This window comes from Canis lupus, chromosome 26 (genome assembly GCF_003254725.2).
Source record: "Canis lupus dingo isolate Sandy chromosome 26, ASM325472v2, whole genome shotgun sequence".
In the NCBI taxonomy this organism is placed as follows: domain Eukaryota; kingdom Metazoa; phylum Chordata; class Mammalia; order Carnivora; family Canidae; genus Canis; species Canis lupus.
This window is the reverse complement of record NC_064268.1, coordinates 13161447-13181027: the sequence shown is the minus strand read 5'-3', so window position 1 is coordinate 13181027 and position 19581 is coordinate 13161447. Positions and strand designations below refer to the sequence as shown.

At 36.6% G+C, this 19581-nt stretch overlaps 1 protein-coding gene across 8 annotated transcripts in view; it reads left to right on the top strand.

The window, feature by feature from the left end:
• The window catches only part of MED13L (mediator complex subunit 13L), a 295043-nt gene that overhangs the window by 220340 nt on the left and 55122 nt on the right, over positions 1-19581 (top strand). For all 8 annotated transcript variants that reach the window (XR_003146620.3, XM_025474084.3, XM_025474083.3 and 5 more), the window contains 3 exons: positions 13069-13214; positions 16047-16241; positions 16636-16824. Coding sequence is in view for 7 of the 8 variants with exons in the window: in XM_025474084.3 (XP_025329869.1) it covers positions 13069-13214; positions 16047-16241; positions 16636-16824 (530 nt within the window). In the remaining variant the exon portion in view is untranslated. The remainder of the gene's footprint in view (positions 1-13068; positions 13215-16046; positions 16242-16635; positions 16825-19581) is intronic.

The window sequence follows — 19581 nt, the reverse complement described above, 5'->3', positions numbered from 1 at the left end:
GAGCCACCCAGATGCCCTCACTGGAAATTATGTACTGTTGCCTTCAATGAATAATTAAACATCCTCCCACTCTAAAAATATTCACTATATTCATCAGCTGTTCTGGTTCTCTTCAAGATGGAAACTTTCTGAAGAAAAGTAACTTAATCTTTGGTTATGGCCTAAAACTACATTCATTTAGTGACTGTGCTGTGTATTTTACACTGTACTAGGTAGATGGAGTACAGAGGGCTTAGGGAGCTTTCATTACAATGGGAGGGGACCATCAAAGTAAGTAACAGCAAATTATGACAGGTCCTCTGAAGGTGATGGAAGACTTGAACATACAAACTAATGTAGCAAGAGATGGTATGGGAAAGATAGACCACAACCACATTGCTTTCTCATTGGAATGTAGTTTCAGTTTTACTTACTGGGTCTCTGAGCATAGAACATTTTATCCAATTCTAACAGTAAGATGGGATATTTTATAAATAGTAAGAATACTTTTTTTTCCCTAGACATCCCCTCATTCCTATGGGTTCATGTCATTCTTGTATAAACTGATAATTCTTTAAGATTACACAGGGTACAAACCCATATAAGATATTACAATTGTAGGATGAGTTTTTTCTTTTTTAGATTTAATATTAAAGTATAAAATTTTAACTGTGGTATCCTACTAGAACTTCTCCATCTTTATTTTGCTATACCTTTTAACATCTTTCGGATCTTGCTATGCGGGCCAGTACAGTAGTTTTATGTTAGTATTTTTGTTCTTTCTAAAATTTTTAAGTGCTTTGCTCAGGACACTATAATATTTCTGGTCTTGTTTATATCCTAGGGGCTGATTCTGGTCTTGTTTATTTCCATATCCCTAAATCTAGCGGAGTGTCTTACACAAGATGGGTAGACGTGCTTAGTAAATGTTTGTGATTAAATGAGTTTTTCTGATAGCATGCGTGCCAAAGGACGTAAGTACTCTGGGTAGCAGGGAAGAAAGAGGTCTATAGAAAGAGCTAATATGAGAAAGCTCTATAGAAAAAGTAGAAATGATGTCGGACTTTAAAAGATGGGAGTGGGAGATTATGTGGAGTTACAAGAATGTATGTGGAATATGCACAAAGCAGTAGCTGTTCCAGACTTGTTGTCATTGAGAGTTTGTACATGGAAATAGGGTTTTGTTTTTTAAAAGGTTTTATTTATTCATGAGAGACAGAGAGAGAGGCAGAGACATAGGCAGAGGGAGATAGTCCTCAATCCCAGGACTCCGGGATCATGACCTGAGCCAAAGGCAGATGCCCCCAACCATTGGGCCACCCAGGTACCTGGAAATAGGGTTTTAAATACTACTTTAAAAGAAAAGTGGGTTGTAACAGAATAAGGAAAGCCTGGACACATGGCAGAGGGGTTTAGATTTTTCCTCTGGGCAGTGGGGGGTTATGACACGGGATTGAGTAGTATTGATTTTTATTACAAATGTGATTTAGGAGGATTGATTTGGTCATACTACTTAAGATGGATAATAGAGTAAAAGAACAGATTCTTTAATGGCATTTATAGAAGAGAATATCCTATTGACCTCTATGTCTAGTTCTTATTTATTTTGTGCTAGTCTATCTTCGAATCCAGAGAATATAAACTATCTTGGGTTCCAAAGAGGGTCACACTATATTATATTCTGCAGCTGTTAGTGCTATGCCCAGAGCAGACTCCTTCCACAAGAATGGTTAGAAAGATCATCAGAAATTCTCAAGGCTATGGGTAGATATCACAGCTAGAATATCACAGCTTTACACTCCCGTCTTCTGTATCTCATGACTCCGAATTCCAGGCATATTTCTTGAGTCTCCTAGCAAAATGCCAAAAAGTTTTAGAGGAAAAGTAGAAAGTATCACAAACTCAGTGAAACATTAAGGTGGCATCTGCCCATTCCAAATACCATGCTAAGTCCTGGGGTCCAAATAGATAGATAAAATATGATTTCTACCCTCACAAAGTCAGATGGACTAGATGTAAAACTTAAAATATGAAAGTGCTTTGAATGAGAGGCATATGGGGGCATTTAGCCTGTCTGAGACTTTAGGGGTGATTTCTTGGAAAAGATGAGTAGGAGTCAGATGAAGGATAGGGGAAATTTATTGTAGTCAAAAGAAAAGCATGGACAAAACCATCAACCTAAGAAGCAGCATGACATATGCAATAAGAAGTGTCCAGTCTTGAAGTAGACTGCTTGGTTAAGGCTAGAGGGGTGGCTCATGAAGTGAGTGTATACTAGAACTAACACTGAACATTTTCTTCTTAATACACTGATTGCCAAGAGGGAATGTTTGTATGTTTAGCTATTCAGCACTTAAACAGTAGAAGAGATTTCTCCAACATAGTTTCGATAGATAGATAGATTAGATAGATAGATAGATAGATAGAAAGAAAGAAAGAAAGAAAGAAAGAAAGAAAGAAAGAAAGAAGATAAATATATATGCTCTCATGATTCCTAGTTTAGAGAAATAGAAATATGTTCCCTAAAACTATAATGTCTAGGGAAGCTCCAAGGTGAGCTGGAGGTAGGAGTCTGCTGCTTTGATTACTCACAGACTGACATTGCCACCTTTACCCAGGGGTTAACCTTGAAAGAAGATATTCTGATGGTTTCTTTCCTAGTTTAATTCTGAAAGAAATAGGTCCTTAAAGCTTAGAATAAAGAGTTACAAACATCTGGTAAAATATTTGGAGATCTACTTACAACATAGGTGAAATACAGTAAAACAGTCAGAGGGAGAATGAGGGGGAGGGAGGAAAGACAAAGAGAAAGAATAAAATGAGAAGCATGGGGAGGCATGGAGTGGGGTGAGGAAGGGAAAGAGAGGGAGAAAGAACAACAGAGGGAAGAGAAGGGGGAGGGGAAGAGGAAGTTTGAGAGGATTTTTTTTAAAGATTTTATTTATTCATGAGAGACGGGAGTGGGGGTGGGGGTAGGTGGGGGGCAGAGGGAGAAGCAGGCTCCATGCAGGGAGCCTGATGCAAGATTCGATCCCAGGACTCCAGGATCACACCTGGGCCAAAGGCAGGTGCTAAACCGATGAGCCACCCAGGGATCCCTTTAAGAGGATTTTAAGCTTGAATTAGCTTCCATAAATCATGTTCTATATTTGAAGTAAGAATTAATCTCATATTTTGAAAATAGTTAATAAATTCCTGTGGTGTTCTTTATCTCATCAATAGTGTTTATTTAGGGCACTTTAAAATGACATTCTTGTGAATAACTTGCACAGATATATAGACCCAGTTATTTGTTAGTCATAAAATAATAACTCTAGCATTTATTTTACTTTTATTCAAAATTCTCACCTGTTGATTTTTAAAAGAAAACAAGTGGCAAATGCTAAAACTATAGAGCAAATCCCTATGAAATCCATAATAGCATTTTTCCAGTAGTGTAATTATAGTCTTGAATGTGATATTTATTTATTTACTTATTTATTTTAAAAATAATTTACGTGTTTATTCATGAGAGACAGAGAGGCAGAGACACACAGGCAGAGGGAGAAGCAGGCTCCCTGTGGGGAGCCCTATGTGGGACTCCATCCCAAGACCCTGGGCATCCCAACCTGAGCCAAAAGCAGATGCTCAACCACTGAGCCGCCCAGGTGCCCCTTGAATGTGACTTTTAAAAAGAAAACTCAGTCACACCTCTGAGACGAAGTTTCATAATAAACACACACACTGCCATGTAGTCTCCAGAAACAACTCCTTCTCCTATCCTATGAAATGTCTCTTCTCTTTCCTCTCCCTCTTCATTCTGCCCCCTTCTCTTCTCTTTTCTCCTGTCTTCCTCCCTCTCATTTCTTCCCGTCCTTCTTTTCCTCTTTTCTTCTCTTCCTTCTTCCTTCCATCCCTGTCTCCCCCTTCATCTCATTCCCTTGCCAATGTCTATAGGGAGAATATAATGTAGAGGGAGCCTTAGAGTTCATAAGACTGTTTGTAGCTTCATGGTGCCTCTGAGCATGTGTTTGGTGTACCAGAGGTAATATTAGTAAGTGGTGAGTACTGTAGGGGAAGAGGGGAGGAGAGTCCTGGTGAGTTGTACCTTTAAATTCTATGGTGAGGATAAGTCTTGCTGGGGAGGTGGCATTCAAACAAAACATGTAGAAAGTGAGGGAGAGAGCCCTATGGATAGCTGGGAGGAAGAGAATTCTAAGCAAGAGAACAGTAAGCTTCAGTGGTCCAGAGGAGGAATTGTGATTGGTTATTTGAGAGACGGCAGAGATTTTACTGGGCTGGAATGGAGAGAGAATAGAAGAGAGCAATAGGCAGTTTGTCCAGAAAGGTAACTGGGTTTGGGGGTTGAAATTTACTGGTTTTTTGGCTTTACACTGGAGCCATTAGAGGATGGTTTTGAGTTTCCTGTTTGATTTCATTAGTCTTTGTTTTTGAGTTGTTACAGTTGTTATTACTGTGGTTTAGTAATAAATCTTGGACTAGTAAGTTAAGTCTTTTGCTTTGTTTCAGAATTGCATTGACTATTCTTGGCCCTTTATTCTATATAAATTTTAGAATCAGCTTGTCGAAAAACTTATTGGGATATTGGTTGGAATTGCATTGAATTTATAGATCAATTTGGGGAGAATTGCAACCTTTATGATACTGATAATCATGTCTCGGAATATGATCCATCTTTTAAAATAATTTATATTATCTATATTCTTCAAACTGAATGTGTTCTGTAAATTTCTCCATAGAAGCCTAACATATCTTTTATTAATTTTATTTTCTGAGTACCTTTTGGTTTTCATTGCTGTTACTAATGGGCAATTTTTTTCTATTGTATTTTGTGAACAGCATGTAGGAACACAGCTATTGCTGATCTTGTGTCTCCAACCTTAAGAAACTCTGTTGTTACTTCTATTAGTCATTGAAAAAAATCTGAGTAATATGTCATCTGCAAATAAAGATAGTGTTACCTCTTCCTTTTTGATTTTTTACTTCTTTCTCTTATTGCGCTGACTTGGACATCTAGGCCAGTGTTGTATATAAAAGGAGATACCCTTGTCTTGGGCTTTTTAGTAGAGTATCCTCCTAAAGTTTCAGTATTAAACAAGATAATTACCTTATCTAAGTTAGATTAGTTCCTTTCAATTCCCAGTTTGCTGAAAGTTTATTTTTTATTTTTTATTTTATTTTATCTTTTTTTTTAAAGATTTTATTTATTTATTCATGAGAGACACAGAGAGAGAGGTAGAGACACAGGCAGAGGGAGAAGCAGGCTCCATGCAAAGAGCCCGACGTGGGACTTGATCCTGGATCTCCAGGATTCGTCCTGGGCTGAAGGCAAGCGCTAAACCACTGTGCCACCCAGGCTGCCCGAAAGTTTATTTTTTAAATAATGATTGTCGGATTTTAAAAATTTTAATAGATGCTTTTTCTCTGTGTGTTGAGATGGATTCTTTGATTTTTCTCCATCTGTTAATGTACACCTGTATTACATTAATAAACTTGCTGATGTTGCTAATCCATTGTTTTATTTCAACATAAACCCCATAGATCTCTGGATCACTTCTTAATTCGATTTCTTATTATTTAATTTAATAGTTTTGTGTCTGTGTTTGTGAGTGAAATTATTAGGTGTGACTTTCTCTTTTTGTAACTGAAGAGTATCCGGTTTTACTGTCAAAGCTATACAGGCCTGAAGAAAAGATTTGGGAGGCTTTCTCCTATTTATCCTTTGTTGAAATAATTTGAATAGAGAGACGGTTCCTTGAAAGTTTTATAAAACCTTCTAAGCTGATGTTGAATTGAGTAGGCATACTTCTTAGTTATTCTTTTCAAAATATTTTTTAAATCTTCTATTTTTATAGAAAATGATCCATTTCATGTGTTTCAGATTTACATATAGTTACATATAGTATTTTTATCATTCAAACATTCCTACTTTATCTATGGTTACTTCCCCTTCTGAGTTCCCATGATTGTTCCCTTGTGTCCCACCCCCATTGCATAGGCGTGTTCTCTCCTCCTTCCCCAGATCGGTCACGCTAGTGGTTTGTCCTTACTTTAGTTTGTTCAGAAAACAAGTTTGGATTTTGTTAATCCTTTCCATTGCTTTTCTTCTTCTTCTTCTTCCTTCTTCCTTCTTCCTTCTTCCTTCTTCCTTCTTCCTTCTTCTTCTTTCTTTTCTTCTTCTCCTCCCCCTCCCCCTCCCCCTCCTCTTCCTCCTCCTCCTCCTCCGTGTGTTTTTGTCATTATTTTAATCTTTCTGTTTTTCATTGAGTTTTTTGCCCCCCCCTTGTTTTTTTTATTTTTTATTTTTATTTACTTTTTGCCCCCCTTGTTAATCTTTTCCGCCGCTGCTGCTGTTGTTGTTGTTGTTGTTGTTGTTGTTGTTCTTCTTCTTCTTCTTCTTCTTCTTCTTCTTCTTCTTCTTCTTCTTCTTCTTCTTCTTCTCTTCTGTTTTATTAGTGTGTGTTTTTGTCATTATTTTCATCTTTCTGTTTTCATTGAGTTTTTTTGCCCCCCCCCCCACTTCTTGATTTGAATGCTTATCTCATTTTCAGATTTTTTTTATAGGCCTATAGGAATATAAATTACTCTGTAAGCACTGTTTCTTGCAGATTTTGACATGTATTATTTTCATTGTTATTCAGTTTTAAATATTTTGTGATTTCCTTTGTAACCCATGATTTAGAGAGTGCATGTTAAAGTTTCCAGACAAAAGGATTTTATTTTAACCTTCTTATTTTTTTAAAGTTGATTTCTAACTAAATTGCACTGTGATTAGAGAAGGTATATAGTTTGTGTGGTATTAGATCTTTGAAATTTAGGACTTAACTTGTGTCCTAGTACCTAGTCCATTTTTTGTACATCTTACATGTGTTCTTGGAAAGAGAATAGATTATTTCTGGAAAGCCAGCATATATACTCAATTTTATATATTTTTGTCATTGCTGGGTTTTTTTGTTAGTTTTGTTTTATTTTCTTAATAATTTGCTTATTTTATTAAGTACTGAGAAGAGTATGTTGAAATCTTAATTAATTGCAGATTTGTCAATTTCTCCTTGTTATTCTATCAAATTTTTTCCTTTTCATATTTTTAAGTTCTATGGCATACCATATGGCTGTGTACATACACATTCAAGATTGTTTAGATTTCTTGTTGAATTCTTTGTTTGTTATAATGTAATGATGAGCCTGTTTTAAAAATATTTTATTGTTTTATTTATTGTTATTTCTATACCAGCTTTATTTTTATTTGGATTCACCTGGCATATCATTTTCTCCCTTTCATTCTCATTCTGTAGGGTGGTTCTATTTTGTATGCCTTTTGTAAGCAGTATATAGGTGGATTTACTTTAGTTTTCAGCTACTCTGATGTATCTTTGTCTTTTTGATAGGCAAAGAATGAACAAATATACCTATCTTTCCAAATTTATCTTATACTAGTCTTTTTCATTTTCACAATAATGCAGCCACATTGCTTCTTTAGAAAGTTTTTTTTAAAATGCCAAGTGCAGCCAGCTCCAGTGGCTCAGCGGTTTAGCTCCGCCTTTGGCCCAGGGCGTGATCCTGGAGGCCCGGGGTCCAGTCCCACATCAGGCTCCCTGTGTGGAGCCTGCTTCTCCCTCTACCTGTGTGCCTCTGCCTCTGTCTCTGTCTCTGTCTCTGTGTCTCTCATGAATAAATGAATAAAATCTTTAAAAAAAAATGCCAAATGCTGTCCAACTTAGTTCCTTTGCACATGTAATTGTGTCTTCTTGGAGTGGTCTTTACCGTGGCTATTGATTTTAAAAAGCAAGCCTCAGTTTATGTGCCCTCCCCCCCCCTTTTAAGATTTTATTTATTTATTTATTTATTTATTTATTTATTTATTTATTTGAGAGAGAGAGAGAGAGAGAGAGAGGCAGGCAGAGACACAGGCAGAGGGAGAAGCAGGCTCCATGCAGGGAGCCTGACATGGGACTCCATCCCCCGACTCCAGGATCAGGCCCTGGGCTGAAGGCGGCGCTAAACCGCTGAGCCACCCGGGCTGCCCCCCTCCCTTTTCTTTAGAGAAGCTCTTTGACTCATCCCTTTCTAAGATAGCATCCCCATTATTTTTCTTGGTACCTGGTATCTTTTATAACACAAAAGTTATTTATTCATAAGCAAGTTGTTTATTGGTATGACTATAAATACTATTATACTATCCATTTTACTTACACATTGATTATTTGATATTAGTGAACAGGGAGGTAAGATACAGCAGTACCCCTAAAAGAGTAACATGGTCAAGAGAATGTCTTTAATGGCTGAGGAACCTGGAGCAAGTAAAGAGGAAGAAATAAAAACTGTTTATGAATGAATGGGAAAGAATTTGAGTATAGGAGTACCTTTACCAAGAAAAGGAAATAGGTAGTAGTCTTCCACGCCATCCTGGGAGAGGGTGAGATAAGTGTGACTGCAGATGTGTTTAATGTATAAAAGAGGTTAAATAAAGAATTGCTTGAATCAGACCTGATTTCACTGAATGAAGAGTGGAGAATAAATGGTGTTGACAAAGTGGTGGAATACTTGTCAAGAAGTGTGCCTTAAGAGAGCAGGGTGAGGGTCCAATTTTGATTTGATTGAGTAAAGTTACAGTGTGTCTGGTTCCCTATGTTCATTTGATAGTACCTTGTGGTCCATAGCATTAGGGGGTTAGTATAAATGATGCAGGGATGGATGTAGATTACATAGTGTGTGATCACACTGATGAGTGAGTGCATTCTATTGGGATGAGTGTAGCAGTGATTGAAGGTAGAATGTCATGAATGTACTATGAACACCACATTAAAAAGGGGGGAATGAACTCATCCAGCTGTACTCTGAGCTAGTGTGACTTTAAGCACAGTCTTCTCCCTGAATTAGAAAGGCGTTTAGCTTTATCATCTCTAAGGCCCTTTTCAATTTTCACTGATGAGAGTGTATGAAAAAGATGAAATTGAGTGAGTAATGATTTAGGTAAAAGTAGGTGATAGATGAGAAGAAGCAAGAACAGGTATGGAGTTTGTAATAAGTTTTACCTACTAACTCTGTAATAGCACTAACATAATGTATCTGTAATTGTTTTGTAAAGTCCCATATTTTCAGTGTTCATTCACATTATCTGATCTTTTACCTATAGAAAGGTTGGTAGGGATATAAATTAATATCCCCATTTACAGGCAACCTAGCTAGAACAAAGAACATTAAATTTCAAGTCAAATTCCAGTTGTTCTTCTAAGAATGGCATTGGCAGGCCAGACTTTTTTTTAGCCCTGTTTATCTGTAAAATGAGGAGGTTTGGCTTTTGTATCAGACTACCTGAATTTTTAGACAGGTGTCTAGATCAGAGAAATAAGACAGTTATATATCTGCATTTTATCAAGGATTTGACATAATCTTTCAGATTATCCTTTGTAGACAAGAAATAGTGAATGGGTGGCAGTACACTAGTGAATTTGTAATTTGGGAGTTATCTGATGAGATGACATAGGATTCTTTTCTCAGTTTTTTCCACCATTTTTAGCAATGACATGGGTAAAGATATTGACAGGTTGCTGATCAAATAGCCAGTACATTGGATAACAGAATCAGAATTAAAGATGATCTCAGCAGGCTTCAACTAAGAGCCAAATATGACAAGATGAAACACCATGGATTCCTCTAGTGCACGCTTCTAGTTGGGCCAGCAAGCACACTGCACAAGGATTGGAGGCAGGGGCTTCCTTTAGATCTTGCCTCCATTACTCTCTGTGTGACATATGGACCCACATTCAAAAGCATAAAAGAACATGAATTGTGAATTATCTTTCTCCCCCAGTCATGCCGTGTCATTCCCCAAAGGCAAATAGGATTATTAGGTTTTTAAAGTGTATCCTTCCATAGAAATTTTATGCCAGTGTAAGCAACTTGTGTGTGCATGTATTTCCCCCCTCCAATTTTTTTTTTTTTTTAATTTATGGTAGTCACAGAGAGAGAGAGAGAGAGAGAGAGAGAGAGGCAGAGACACAGGCAGGAGAAGCAGGCTCCATGCACCAGGAGCCCGACGTGGGATTCGATCCCAGGTCTCCAGGATCGCGCCCTGGGCCAAAGGCAGGCGCTATACTGCTGCGCCACCCAGGGATCCCTCCCCCTCTGATTTTTATACATATGGGAGTGTATTAATTTTTTTTTAAAGTTTTATTTATTTATGATAGTCACAGAGAGAGAGAGAGAGAGGCGCAGAGACACAGGCAGAGGGAGAAGCAGGCTCCATGCACCGGGAGCCCGACGTGGGACTCGATCCCGGGTCCCCAGGATCGCGCCCTGGGCCAAAGGCAGGTGCCAAACCGCTGCGCCACCCAGGGATCCTGGGAGTGTATTATTAACACTGTTTTTGTACCTTGTTTTTCCCCTCATATTTATGACTTTTTGTTGGAGGATTTCACCTGTCAGTGTGATCATTTTCTTTTAGCTAGTTGCACAGTATTACTTTGTAGGAATGAATCATAGATCATTGTTTAGTTAACCAGTTCTTTACTGATGGACATTTTGGCTGTTTTCAGTATTTAACTGTTACAAGCAATGCTGTAGTCAATAACTATACAATAGTTATATCTATGGGATAAAGTCTTAGAAGTGGTATTGCTAGGTTAAAGGGGAATTCTACTTTCTAATGTCACTGTCGTCATCCCTGCCTTCCTGTGTCATATAACCACAGAAAAAACAAAACTGTATAGTTGGAAAGGGATATAGGAACCATCAAGCTTAGTGGTTCCCAAAGTCGTGGTCCTTGGGCTGGGAGTAGTTGCAGCAGCACATGGGAACTTTGTACAAATGCATATTCTTGGGGCCCATGCTGGACCTCCTGAATCAGAACCTGTGAGAGCCCAGCAACTTGTGCTCACAGCTCATTTTACATATGAATGAGGAAACTGATTAGAAGGGTGAAGTAACTTAGCAGTTGTCTCAAGGTGTGACCTCTGACTTCTTTTTGAAACTCCTTTCTCATCATATTACCTCTTTCCCTCTTTGGAATTTCCAAACTGCCTGCTGTTCTTAACAACATCTAATCCTTGTGTCATGCCTCTCTCTTACTTTTTCTTTTCTCTCTGCCACTGAAATCCCATTTTCATTTGTTCTTGCTTTCTTGAAGCACTTGGATCTTCCAAATTGGAAAAATCCGTACATCTTAGCCTTCCTATGCTATTTTATTTCTATTTCTGTATTAGTGTCTGGCTTTATTTGATGTACATTCATATCTGTCTTTTGTTAGCTTATACATATGCCCCTTCAGGGCAAGGATGATGTTTTATTTGTTGTCATTTTAGGCTTCTTGCACCTTCTTTACATTTACTAATTGGTAGGTAAATGTTGGTTGCATTTCTTTTCATGCATAGTTGGAAATCAGTGGAATAGAGAACATACTCTGTGTTACCTTCAATACCTGTAACTCTAACCAGTTTTCTTATAAATATGCTATTGACCACACAGGACAGTAGGTGTGAAAGGGATAAGTCAGCTCAAACGCCTCCACTGAAGTTTATAGATGGAAAATTAACCAATCTGTAGTCAGTAAACCTATATTTTGATTCTCTTATGATGTGTGTTGAAGCTATGTTTCTAATATCATTTTCATAAATTAAAGGATTATGCATTTTTACAGTTAATGGTATCTTATACCAGTATACATTTAAATTGCTATAAGTCATTTCCTCCTTGTAAACTTAGAAGTTTGGTGTCAAGGGGGTGTTTAAATTTTTCAAAATTCTTTTTTTTTTTTTTTAATTTTTATTTATTTATGATAGTCACGAGAGAGAGAGAGAGACTGGCAGAGACACAGGCAGAGGGAGAAGCAGGCTCCATGCACCGGGAGCCCGACGTGGGATTCGATCCCGGGTCTCCAGGAACGCGCCCTGGGCCAAAGGCAGGCGCCAAACCGCTGCGCCACCCAGGGATCCCAAATTTTTCAAAATTCTTATAAAATTTTAGTTACTATCTTAAGTTTACTCTGTTGTGCTAAATATCAAGACTAGGTATTTCCTATTGTTGAAACTTAACATTCCAGTAAAACACACCATTTTCTCAAGTTATCTTAACATACTTGTCAAGGAAGAATATAGATGCTTCCCTGTGTGATAAAGTGAAAGTTTTAACTTTTAGTTCACTTTTTCCTTAAAGCATTATAATTTTATACCTAAACAAACTTTAATGTTTTTAGTAGTATTCAAAATGTAATTTATAATATTTTAGAGAAATTTTGAGAAGAATCACATCTTGGAGATGATTTTTTAAATGATAGTTGCCTGACCTACAGTGATTTTGGTTCATCAGGCAAGTATTCTTATGAGCTGTCTTGAGAAATGGAGATATTATCACTGGCTTAGGGCCAAAGTTAACAACTTTGAAAGAATGTGCTTCTGTAGTAATTTTGAAATTATTTTTCTCCAAGACACTTCATTTTTTATCAATTTTTAGCTAATTGTGTGGAAAATGGAGAAGTGGAATGCTTTAATAAAATTTTGTGATCAGAATTAAATTGTAAAAATTAAATATAACATCACCAGCCCATTTAGAGACTTGTATTACCTTAGCAGTTATACATTGGCGACTTGTGTACAACTGTATCTTTAATCGCTATTTTTAGATGAACAATTTTAACCATGTCAGTGTTGTAAGCTTGTAAATTTGATTTTATTGTTATGTCAAGCCAAACACAAGCAAAACTATTTAATCTTTGTCCTCAGAATCCATTAAAAGCCATTTCAGATACTAGTGCATGAGAAGGTAGAAAAATGTTATGATTCTTTTTCTGTCCTTAGGACTTTATAGTCAGCATAGGAGACTTTATGCAAATGAAACAGGAGGCAGTCTGCACAATAGCTTTCCAGTTTTCACAGTGCAGCATAACTATCTAGTATCTTTAATTTAGTTGGTCAGCAAGTTATTGTTACATTATTTGTTCAAATCAACTGGAAGTTTATGCTATTAATTCATCAGAGACAAGCTTTGCTGGGTGATTGATAAAGTAAAAGTGTATCCCATTTGTAATTCCTGTACCTAGCACTCATTTCCTATCAAAATATAGAGTTGAGTTTCTCATTGTTTCTTTTTTAGTGAGCATTTGTCCTGTGCATTCACATTCTTTCTTCATGGGGAAAGTAATGTATGTACAAGTGTGGAGATTGCCCAACACCAGCCAATTTATTTGATCAATGAGGAGCATATACACATGGCTCAGTCTTCACCTGCACCATTTCAAGGTAAGTAAACGGTGATGTCCCTGCCATCTACCTCTCTCCCACCAAGTGGATAGCCACCTTGCCCAGTAAGGTTTGCAGAATGAGATATTATCTTAAACTGGCATTTTAAAGCTAAGCCTATGCTTAACTTTAAGCTAATTTAATAAGATAATTTAAGATAATTAATGCTAAGCATAAGGGTCAACTTCTGAGGAAGCAAGGGAAGACTAGCATTTCACAAAGAAAGCTTGCCAGTATTTTGCTGAAAGCTTAGAGCTTATCACGTGTACAACATGGTCTTAGGTGAAATTATACTAAGGAATAAACTGTAGACAATTGCCTTCAGAGCAAAAGAAGAGCTATAAGTATTTGAAAAATATAATCCAATGAGTAATTGACAAACCTTAAAAATTAGAAGTTTTCATTGTTTTGTTTGTTCCATGGTTTCAGGCATACAGTGACTTAACAGAAAATTACTGTTTTTGAAATTTCAACCAGAATCCTATTTCTAGAATTGTAGTTTCTTTAGTATTGTTAATATCGTTATTATTTCTTTTGAGACTATACTGATTGTAGGTATTTGGTTGTAATTTAACTTAATGTGTAAATTTTCATTAATTTTCAGCTAATCGCCTAGATATTGCCAAAATAACACCATATCCCTTTTTTTAAACCATGAATTCTAAATCTTTGGTTTTGTTTTTGGAATTCAGAGTTGTCTATAAATAGCTTTTTAAATTTTATAATATTTAACTGTAATAATATTAGATTGAATCATCTGGAAAAAATCATTTTTAGTTCAATTTAATTTATTACTAGAGATGTCTGGTTGAAATGGTCCTAGTATATATCACACAACATAATTTTTTAAAAACATTGATACTTTAACAGATTTAACTAAGTATTTTTATTGACATAACAGTTTGTCATTGAGTGGTTAGCCTCCATATTATTTATGATTGCTTTTTGATTTCCTACAAATGATTCTGATTTAATTTAATGAAAACATCTGTTCCTTGCCCTAAAGATACTTAAGCCATTTTTTTTAAAGGTAAAAAAGAATACTGAATCCTCATTTAACTGTGTCCTAATTATTACCTTTTTTTTAACCACCTCTCTTTGTAATACATTTTAAACTATGCACATTATCATTCTGTAATTTTGAGTGTTTGCTGTGTGAACTACTGTAAAATTCAAAACCCAATTCCCAAGCTGTGCACTTAGGAGTTGTACAGTATGTGGATATTGTGAATTACCAGAATTATTTAAATACTGTGTTTTGTTGACTATGAAGATGCTGAGGATCATCTAACTTCATTCTAGACTTTATTACTGAAAATAAAAGGAAGCATTTATGATAAGAACAGAAGGAATTCCTAGTCACGAGGGAAGGCAACTTACCTAAGTTGGGAAAGATAATATTAGCAATACCAGGTCTCCATAGACCAATTAATTTTAAGTCTTACTGCTTTGTTGCTAATGTCTCGAATCATAGAAGACTTTTATGAGATGTTATCCTGCTTATTTCCTAGGATTGGTCTGGAGAAGAGATATTCTTAGGGCAGTGTTGGCCTATAGATAATTATAGTGAACATAATTAACTATATTGGTGTAGAAATTTTCTAGAAGTATTAATACTTCTAGAACACAGTATTAATGTGTTCCATTCCAACCAACAGTGGTTGTGTTGGTTGGAATCAGTATTTTATTCTGTTGGATCATTGAGAAACAGCAGAAAGGCACTAAGAAATATGTGATGTCTATAGTTATCACTGTCTGGAATGAAGTAATATGTCATCCACCCATTATAAAAAACAGAGCCATCCAAAAAAAGAACGTCTCATTTAATGACTATGCTGAGATTTTTTTTTTTAGAAATTAGGATTCAGAAGGGATGCCTGGGTGGCTCAGTGGTTGAGCGTTTGCCTTTGGCTCAGGGTGTGATCCTGGAGTCCCGGGATCAAGTCCTACATCAGGCTCCCTGCATGGAGCCTGCTTCTCCCCCTGCCTGTGTCTCTGCCTCTCTCTCTCTCTGTGTCTCTCATGAATGAATAAATAAATAAAATCTTTAAAAAAAATAGGATTAAGAAAAAGTTTATCTCTGGAAAAGTGTTGTTTGGAAGGTTAGCCTTACCCCACGGATATGAACTGGCTGGGTTATGTGCAGCATCATGTTAACTACATTTTTGTGGCTAGCCTAGTGAAAATAACATCGAGTCAAACACTGAAAGAGAAAGATAGACTTTGAGTCCTTTACTTTGAGTATAATAAGTTTTATTTAAAGTTGTTTCATCAGTGGACTTCAAACAATTCGTAACTGAAATTATAACTAAGTAAGCATTATGTTTCACACTTCATACATCAAGGCCTTTTTGTTATTATAAGTTTTATTTATATATTGTTTTAAAAATTACAACAGATATTTAGGAAGTCTCAAATCCTGGAGTGTTCAAGTACTAGACAGGTTTTGGGGTATATGTATTGAATGGTTTTCTTTTGTTATAAAAGATTCAGTGTTTGCATTGTATAAGCTCATATCAAACAGGTTTTGTAGATGTTTTCATATATAGATAGTTTATATATTGTGTGTTGATACAGCTGTCTGATAATTTTTTTTTACCTCATCCATTTGATTTCCTTGAAAAATTGATGTGTGTTGAGAGGCATATAGATAAGAGGTACTAAAATGAGGAACTATTAAAAAAAATTAGACTTTATAAGGGGTCAGGAAATAGAAAGCGATATCCAGGAAGTGAGGCTGGGCTTGAGCCCAAATGACCATGTATGTAACATTATGCTTAAGCAGGAGTGATTATTCTGATCTGTAACATACGTTTCTCCTCCCTGCCTTAGTACTGGTAAGTCCTTATGGCTTAAATGGCACGCTCACAGGCCAAGCATACAAGATGTCAGACCCAGCCACCCGTAAGTTGATTGAGGAATGGCAGTATTTCTACCCAATGGTGCTGAAAAAGAAAGAAGAATTGAAAGAAGAAGAGGAGTTGGGATATGATGATGATTTCCCTGTGGCAGTTGAAGTAATTGTTGGTAAGAGAAAATATTTTGCCTGAAGAACTTTATTCTATCTTTTTCATCTTTCTTAATTTAAAAAGATAATCATTGAGATTCATCAAAAATAATCTCCATAATTTTCCCATCTTTTTTTTATTCTCTTGACACAGTGGTATATGCTGAGTAGTTTTCTTGCCTGAAGCACCAGTGGTCCCTGTATTCCAAACGCTATTATCATAATGTTGGAGCACATGTTTAAACAGCTATTAACTTAGGAAGGAATGGAGCTAGTCACTTTTGGCAGTACCTAATGAGCACCTCATTTTCATCATATGATAGCTTTGACTCTGACCACTAGAATAATAAAGTTGGCACCCTGGTGTGAACTTTTTCTCAGGCCTGGTTCTGTCCTTGCTCTCTTTCCTTACAGGTGGTGTTCGGTTGGTTTATCCTTCAGCATTTGTTTTGATCTCTCAGAATGACATCCCCGTTCCTCAGAGTGTTGCTGGTGCTGGAGGCCATATTACAGTGGGGCAGCAGGGACTTGGTAGTGGGAAGGACCCAAGTAACTGTGGGATGCCTCTTACCCCTCCCACGTCTCCAGAACAGGCTGTGATAGGTGAGTACGGTCCAGGAATATCTTGGTCGGGGAGATCACAGAAAACCACGCAGCTCCCTTGCCATGGAACAGATGAGCAAACACAGTGAAAAATGCCTTATGGAAGAGGTGGAGGTAGAGTGACATTTTGCAGAATAGAGAAGGAAAATTTTCAACAAACAATTGATATGCTTTGGAATTGTAATTGTGCCATATTAGACTGTACTCCAGTTAGACAGTGTAGTTGTTTCTCTTAAGTTCTATACATACAGCTCTTCCTTTACACACATGTGCGCATGTGCACACACAATCAGGACAAGGTATAGGCTGCTTTTTCTTTACTTAAACAAATGGAAACCACTAAATCAGAGAATGGCTTAAGTATTTGCCTAATTGACCATTGCCAGCCAGGGATAACTTTGAGATAATTCTTTCCTTGTTATATTATAGAGGCAGACTGGCATCCAGAAGCTCTCAGTAAATTGCTGTTCTGTCAGTAACCTGCCTACATTAATGCTATAAAGTATTAATTATACATGAAACTTTAAAAAATTTCCTTCATGAAAACACTCAGAAATTGTTTAAATTGGGAGCATTTTGACTTCTTTGGAGTAGTATATTTTCTGTATTAACTTGTTGTAGTTGACTTCATTTTAATTGGAAATCTAGTCACTAAGGAAAGGATATTCATCAGATGAGCTGAAGTGAGATTATTTATAGGCTTTTTAATGTAGGCCATTTTGGCAAAACCATCAGAGTAAATCAAGTCTTGGCTGCTGAACTGAAAACAGACTACCCAGCATGATACACAATCACGTGGCTATTTTCATGAGATTAGAGAAGACAGTATTTTAGAGCTTCTAGCATGGTGCTTGGCATATGGAGGGTATTCAATAAATGTTCATGGTTAAGCAGTATATTGGGGACAAGAAATAGACATTGTGATTGAGAGCACCTAATTTAGAAATCTGGCTATATAGCTTTTACTAGGTGAGTTGGCCTTATTAAATTCTCATACTTGGCCTGAGCCTCCATTTCCTTCTCTTAAATACTATGTACCTGACAGAGCTGTTACACATACTAGGTGAAGTACTTAACAGCACTCTGTAGGCAGGAAGCAGTATACAAATGGTGGCGTAAGCATTTAAAGCAGTACTCAAAACTCCAGCTTCAGCACACGATCGTGTTATCTAGAAGGACTTACTCAGAGACTGAGTGGAAGGCATAGAAATGGGCAGCAGGCAGCCTCCGTCTTTAGGACCATGCAGTTGCTAAGATGGGTGAAAAAAAGAGACATCCAGCTCTAATATGGTGGAGCAGAGAATTTGGATGATCCCCTGTGAAAGGATTTGCTCAGTTTTTAATAAAACGAAAACAAAAAAAAAAAAAAGGAGAAAGAAAAAACAGTCTTTTAAATAATCATCATAAAGATATACTGATACAGAGACTATAGCAATATTTTGAGAAGTTTTGATCACATTTCATATTAAAGTTTGGATTTTAAACAATTGCACTACATAAGTTATCAGTTTTTGTTTATCTGTTTAGCCTGGTACTTAGAGATATTTGTATTCAACTTAAAATTGAAAGCCTGCTGTATGCATGATGTCCTGGTGTCTAAGCAGTTCTGAATTTTAAATTTCACAATTCAAAAACACCAGGTTTTGTTTACAGTGGTTTTCAGCGTGGACTTCCTAACTATAGAGTTTCAAATTACTTCCCCTGTGACTATTCTGTGTATGTCATTGTGCTAAGCCCTAGGTAAATAAATCCCCTGATGCCTCTTCAGTCTCTAAAAACTAAATAAAATCAAATGGAATCTTTGTTGTAAAATGATTTTGTCTAAATTTTCATATCATGATACAATGAGTTCTATGTTAGGACTCTTAATGCTCAATCAGAGAGAATCCTGGTCAGCCTTGTCTTTCTGCAGTTGACTAACATTGAGCCATTGCCATGTTTTCCTAGATATAGGACATAATGGGTTCCCCTTTCCCCTAAAGTGGCCAAGAATCTCCTAGTTTAGCAGGGGATCTAGGAGGCCTAACTGGTTTTGGTGAAATCATTTATCCCTCATGTGGTTAGGTACCTCAGCTTGCATCTTCAGTTTATGGAGATAATTTTGAGTAACAATATTCAATACATATTTGATAGCAATGGAGTATAGGTCTTGTCTGATTCCCCATGAGGTATCACCCACATTTTAGTTAAGTCATTAAAAGCTACTGAAAGGCATTAACCCAACTTTATTCAGAAAAGACTATGCCTTATTTTCCCCACCCCTCTCATTTTTTGGTCATAAATTGATCCCATATGGTACCATGGACTTAGGATCTCTTTGGCTAAATTGTAAGATGTTTGGGAGCAGAGGGCTATGTGTTCTACTTCTGTTTATTTCTCCACTTATCCTAGATTTATAATAAGCATTTGAAAATCCATTGTAAAATTGAAATGAATTATTTTGTACCACAAACCAAGTCAGGGAACTTCTAAGATGAAAGATAGCAATGAAAGACCAAATTTTCTGTCTTCTTTATCTAATTTGTAATAAAATAATACTTTTTATAGGAAACAAGCACACTTCAGTTCCTTAGAATGTAAGCATTTTGATAATGTTTTTTTGTTTTTTTTTTTTTAATAGAGCTAAGCCTAACCATTCAGCTCATACAGTGGTTGTATTCCAGTGATATCAGGACTATTAAATTGTGGGATAAGGTTGTTTGTTTATTTTTCAGATAAGGGTGGAGATTTCCAGAGGGCTTAAAATTGATTATTTCA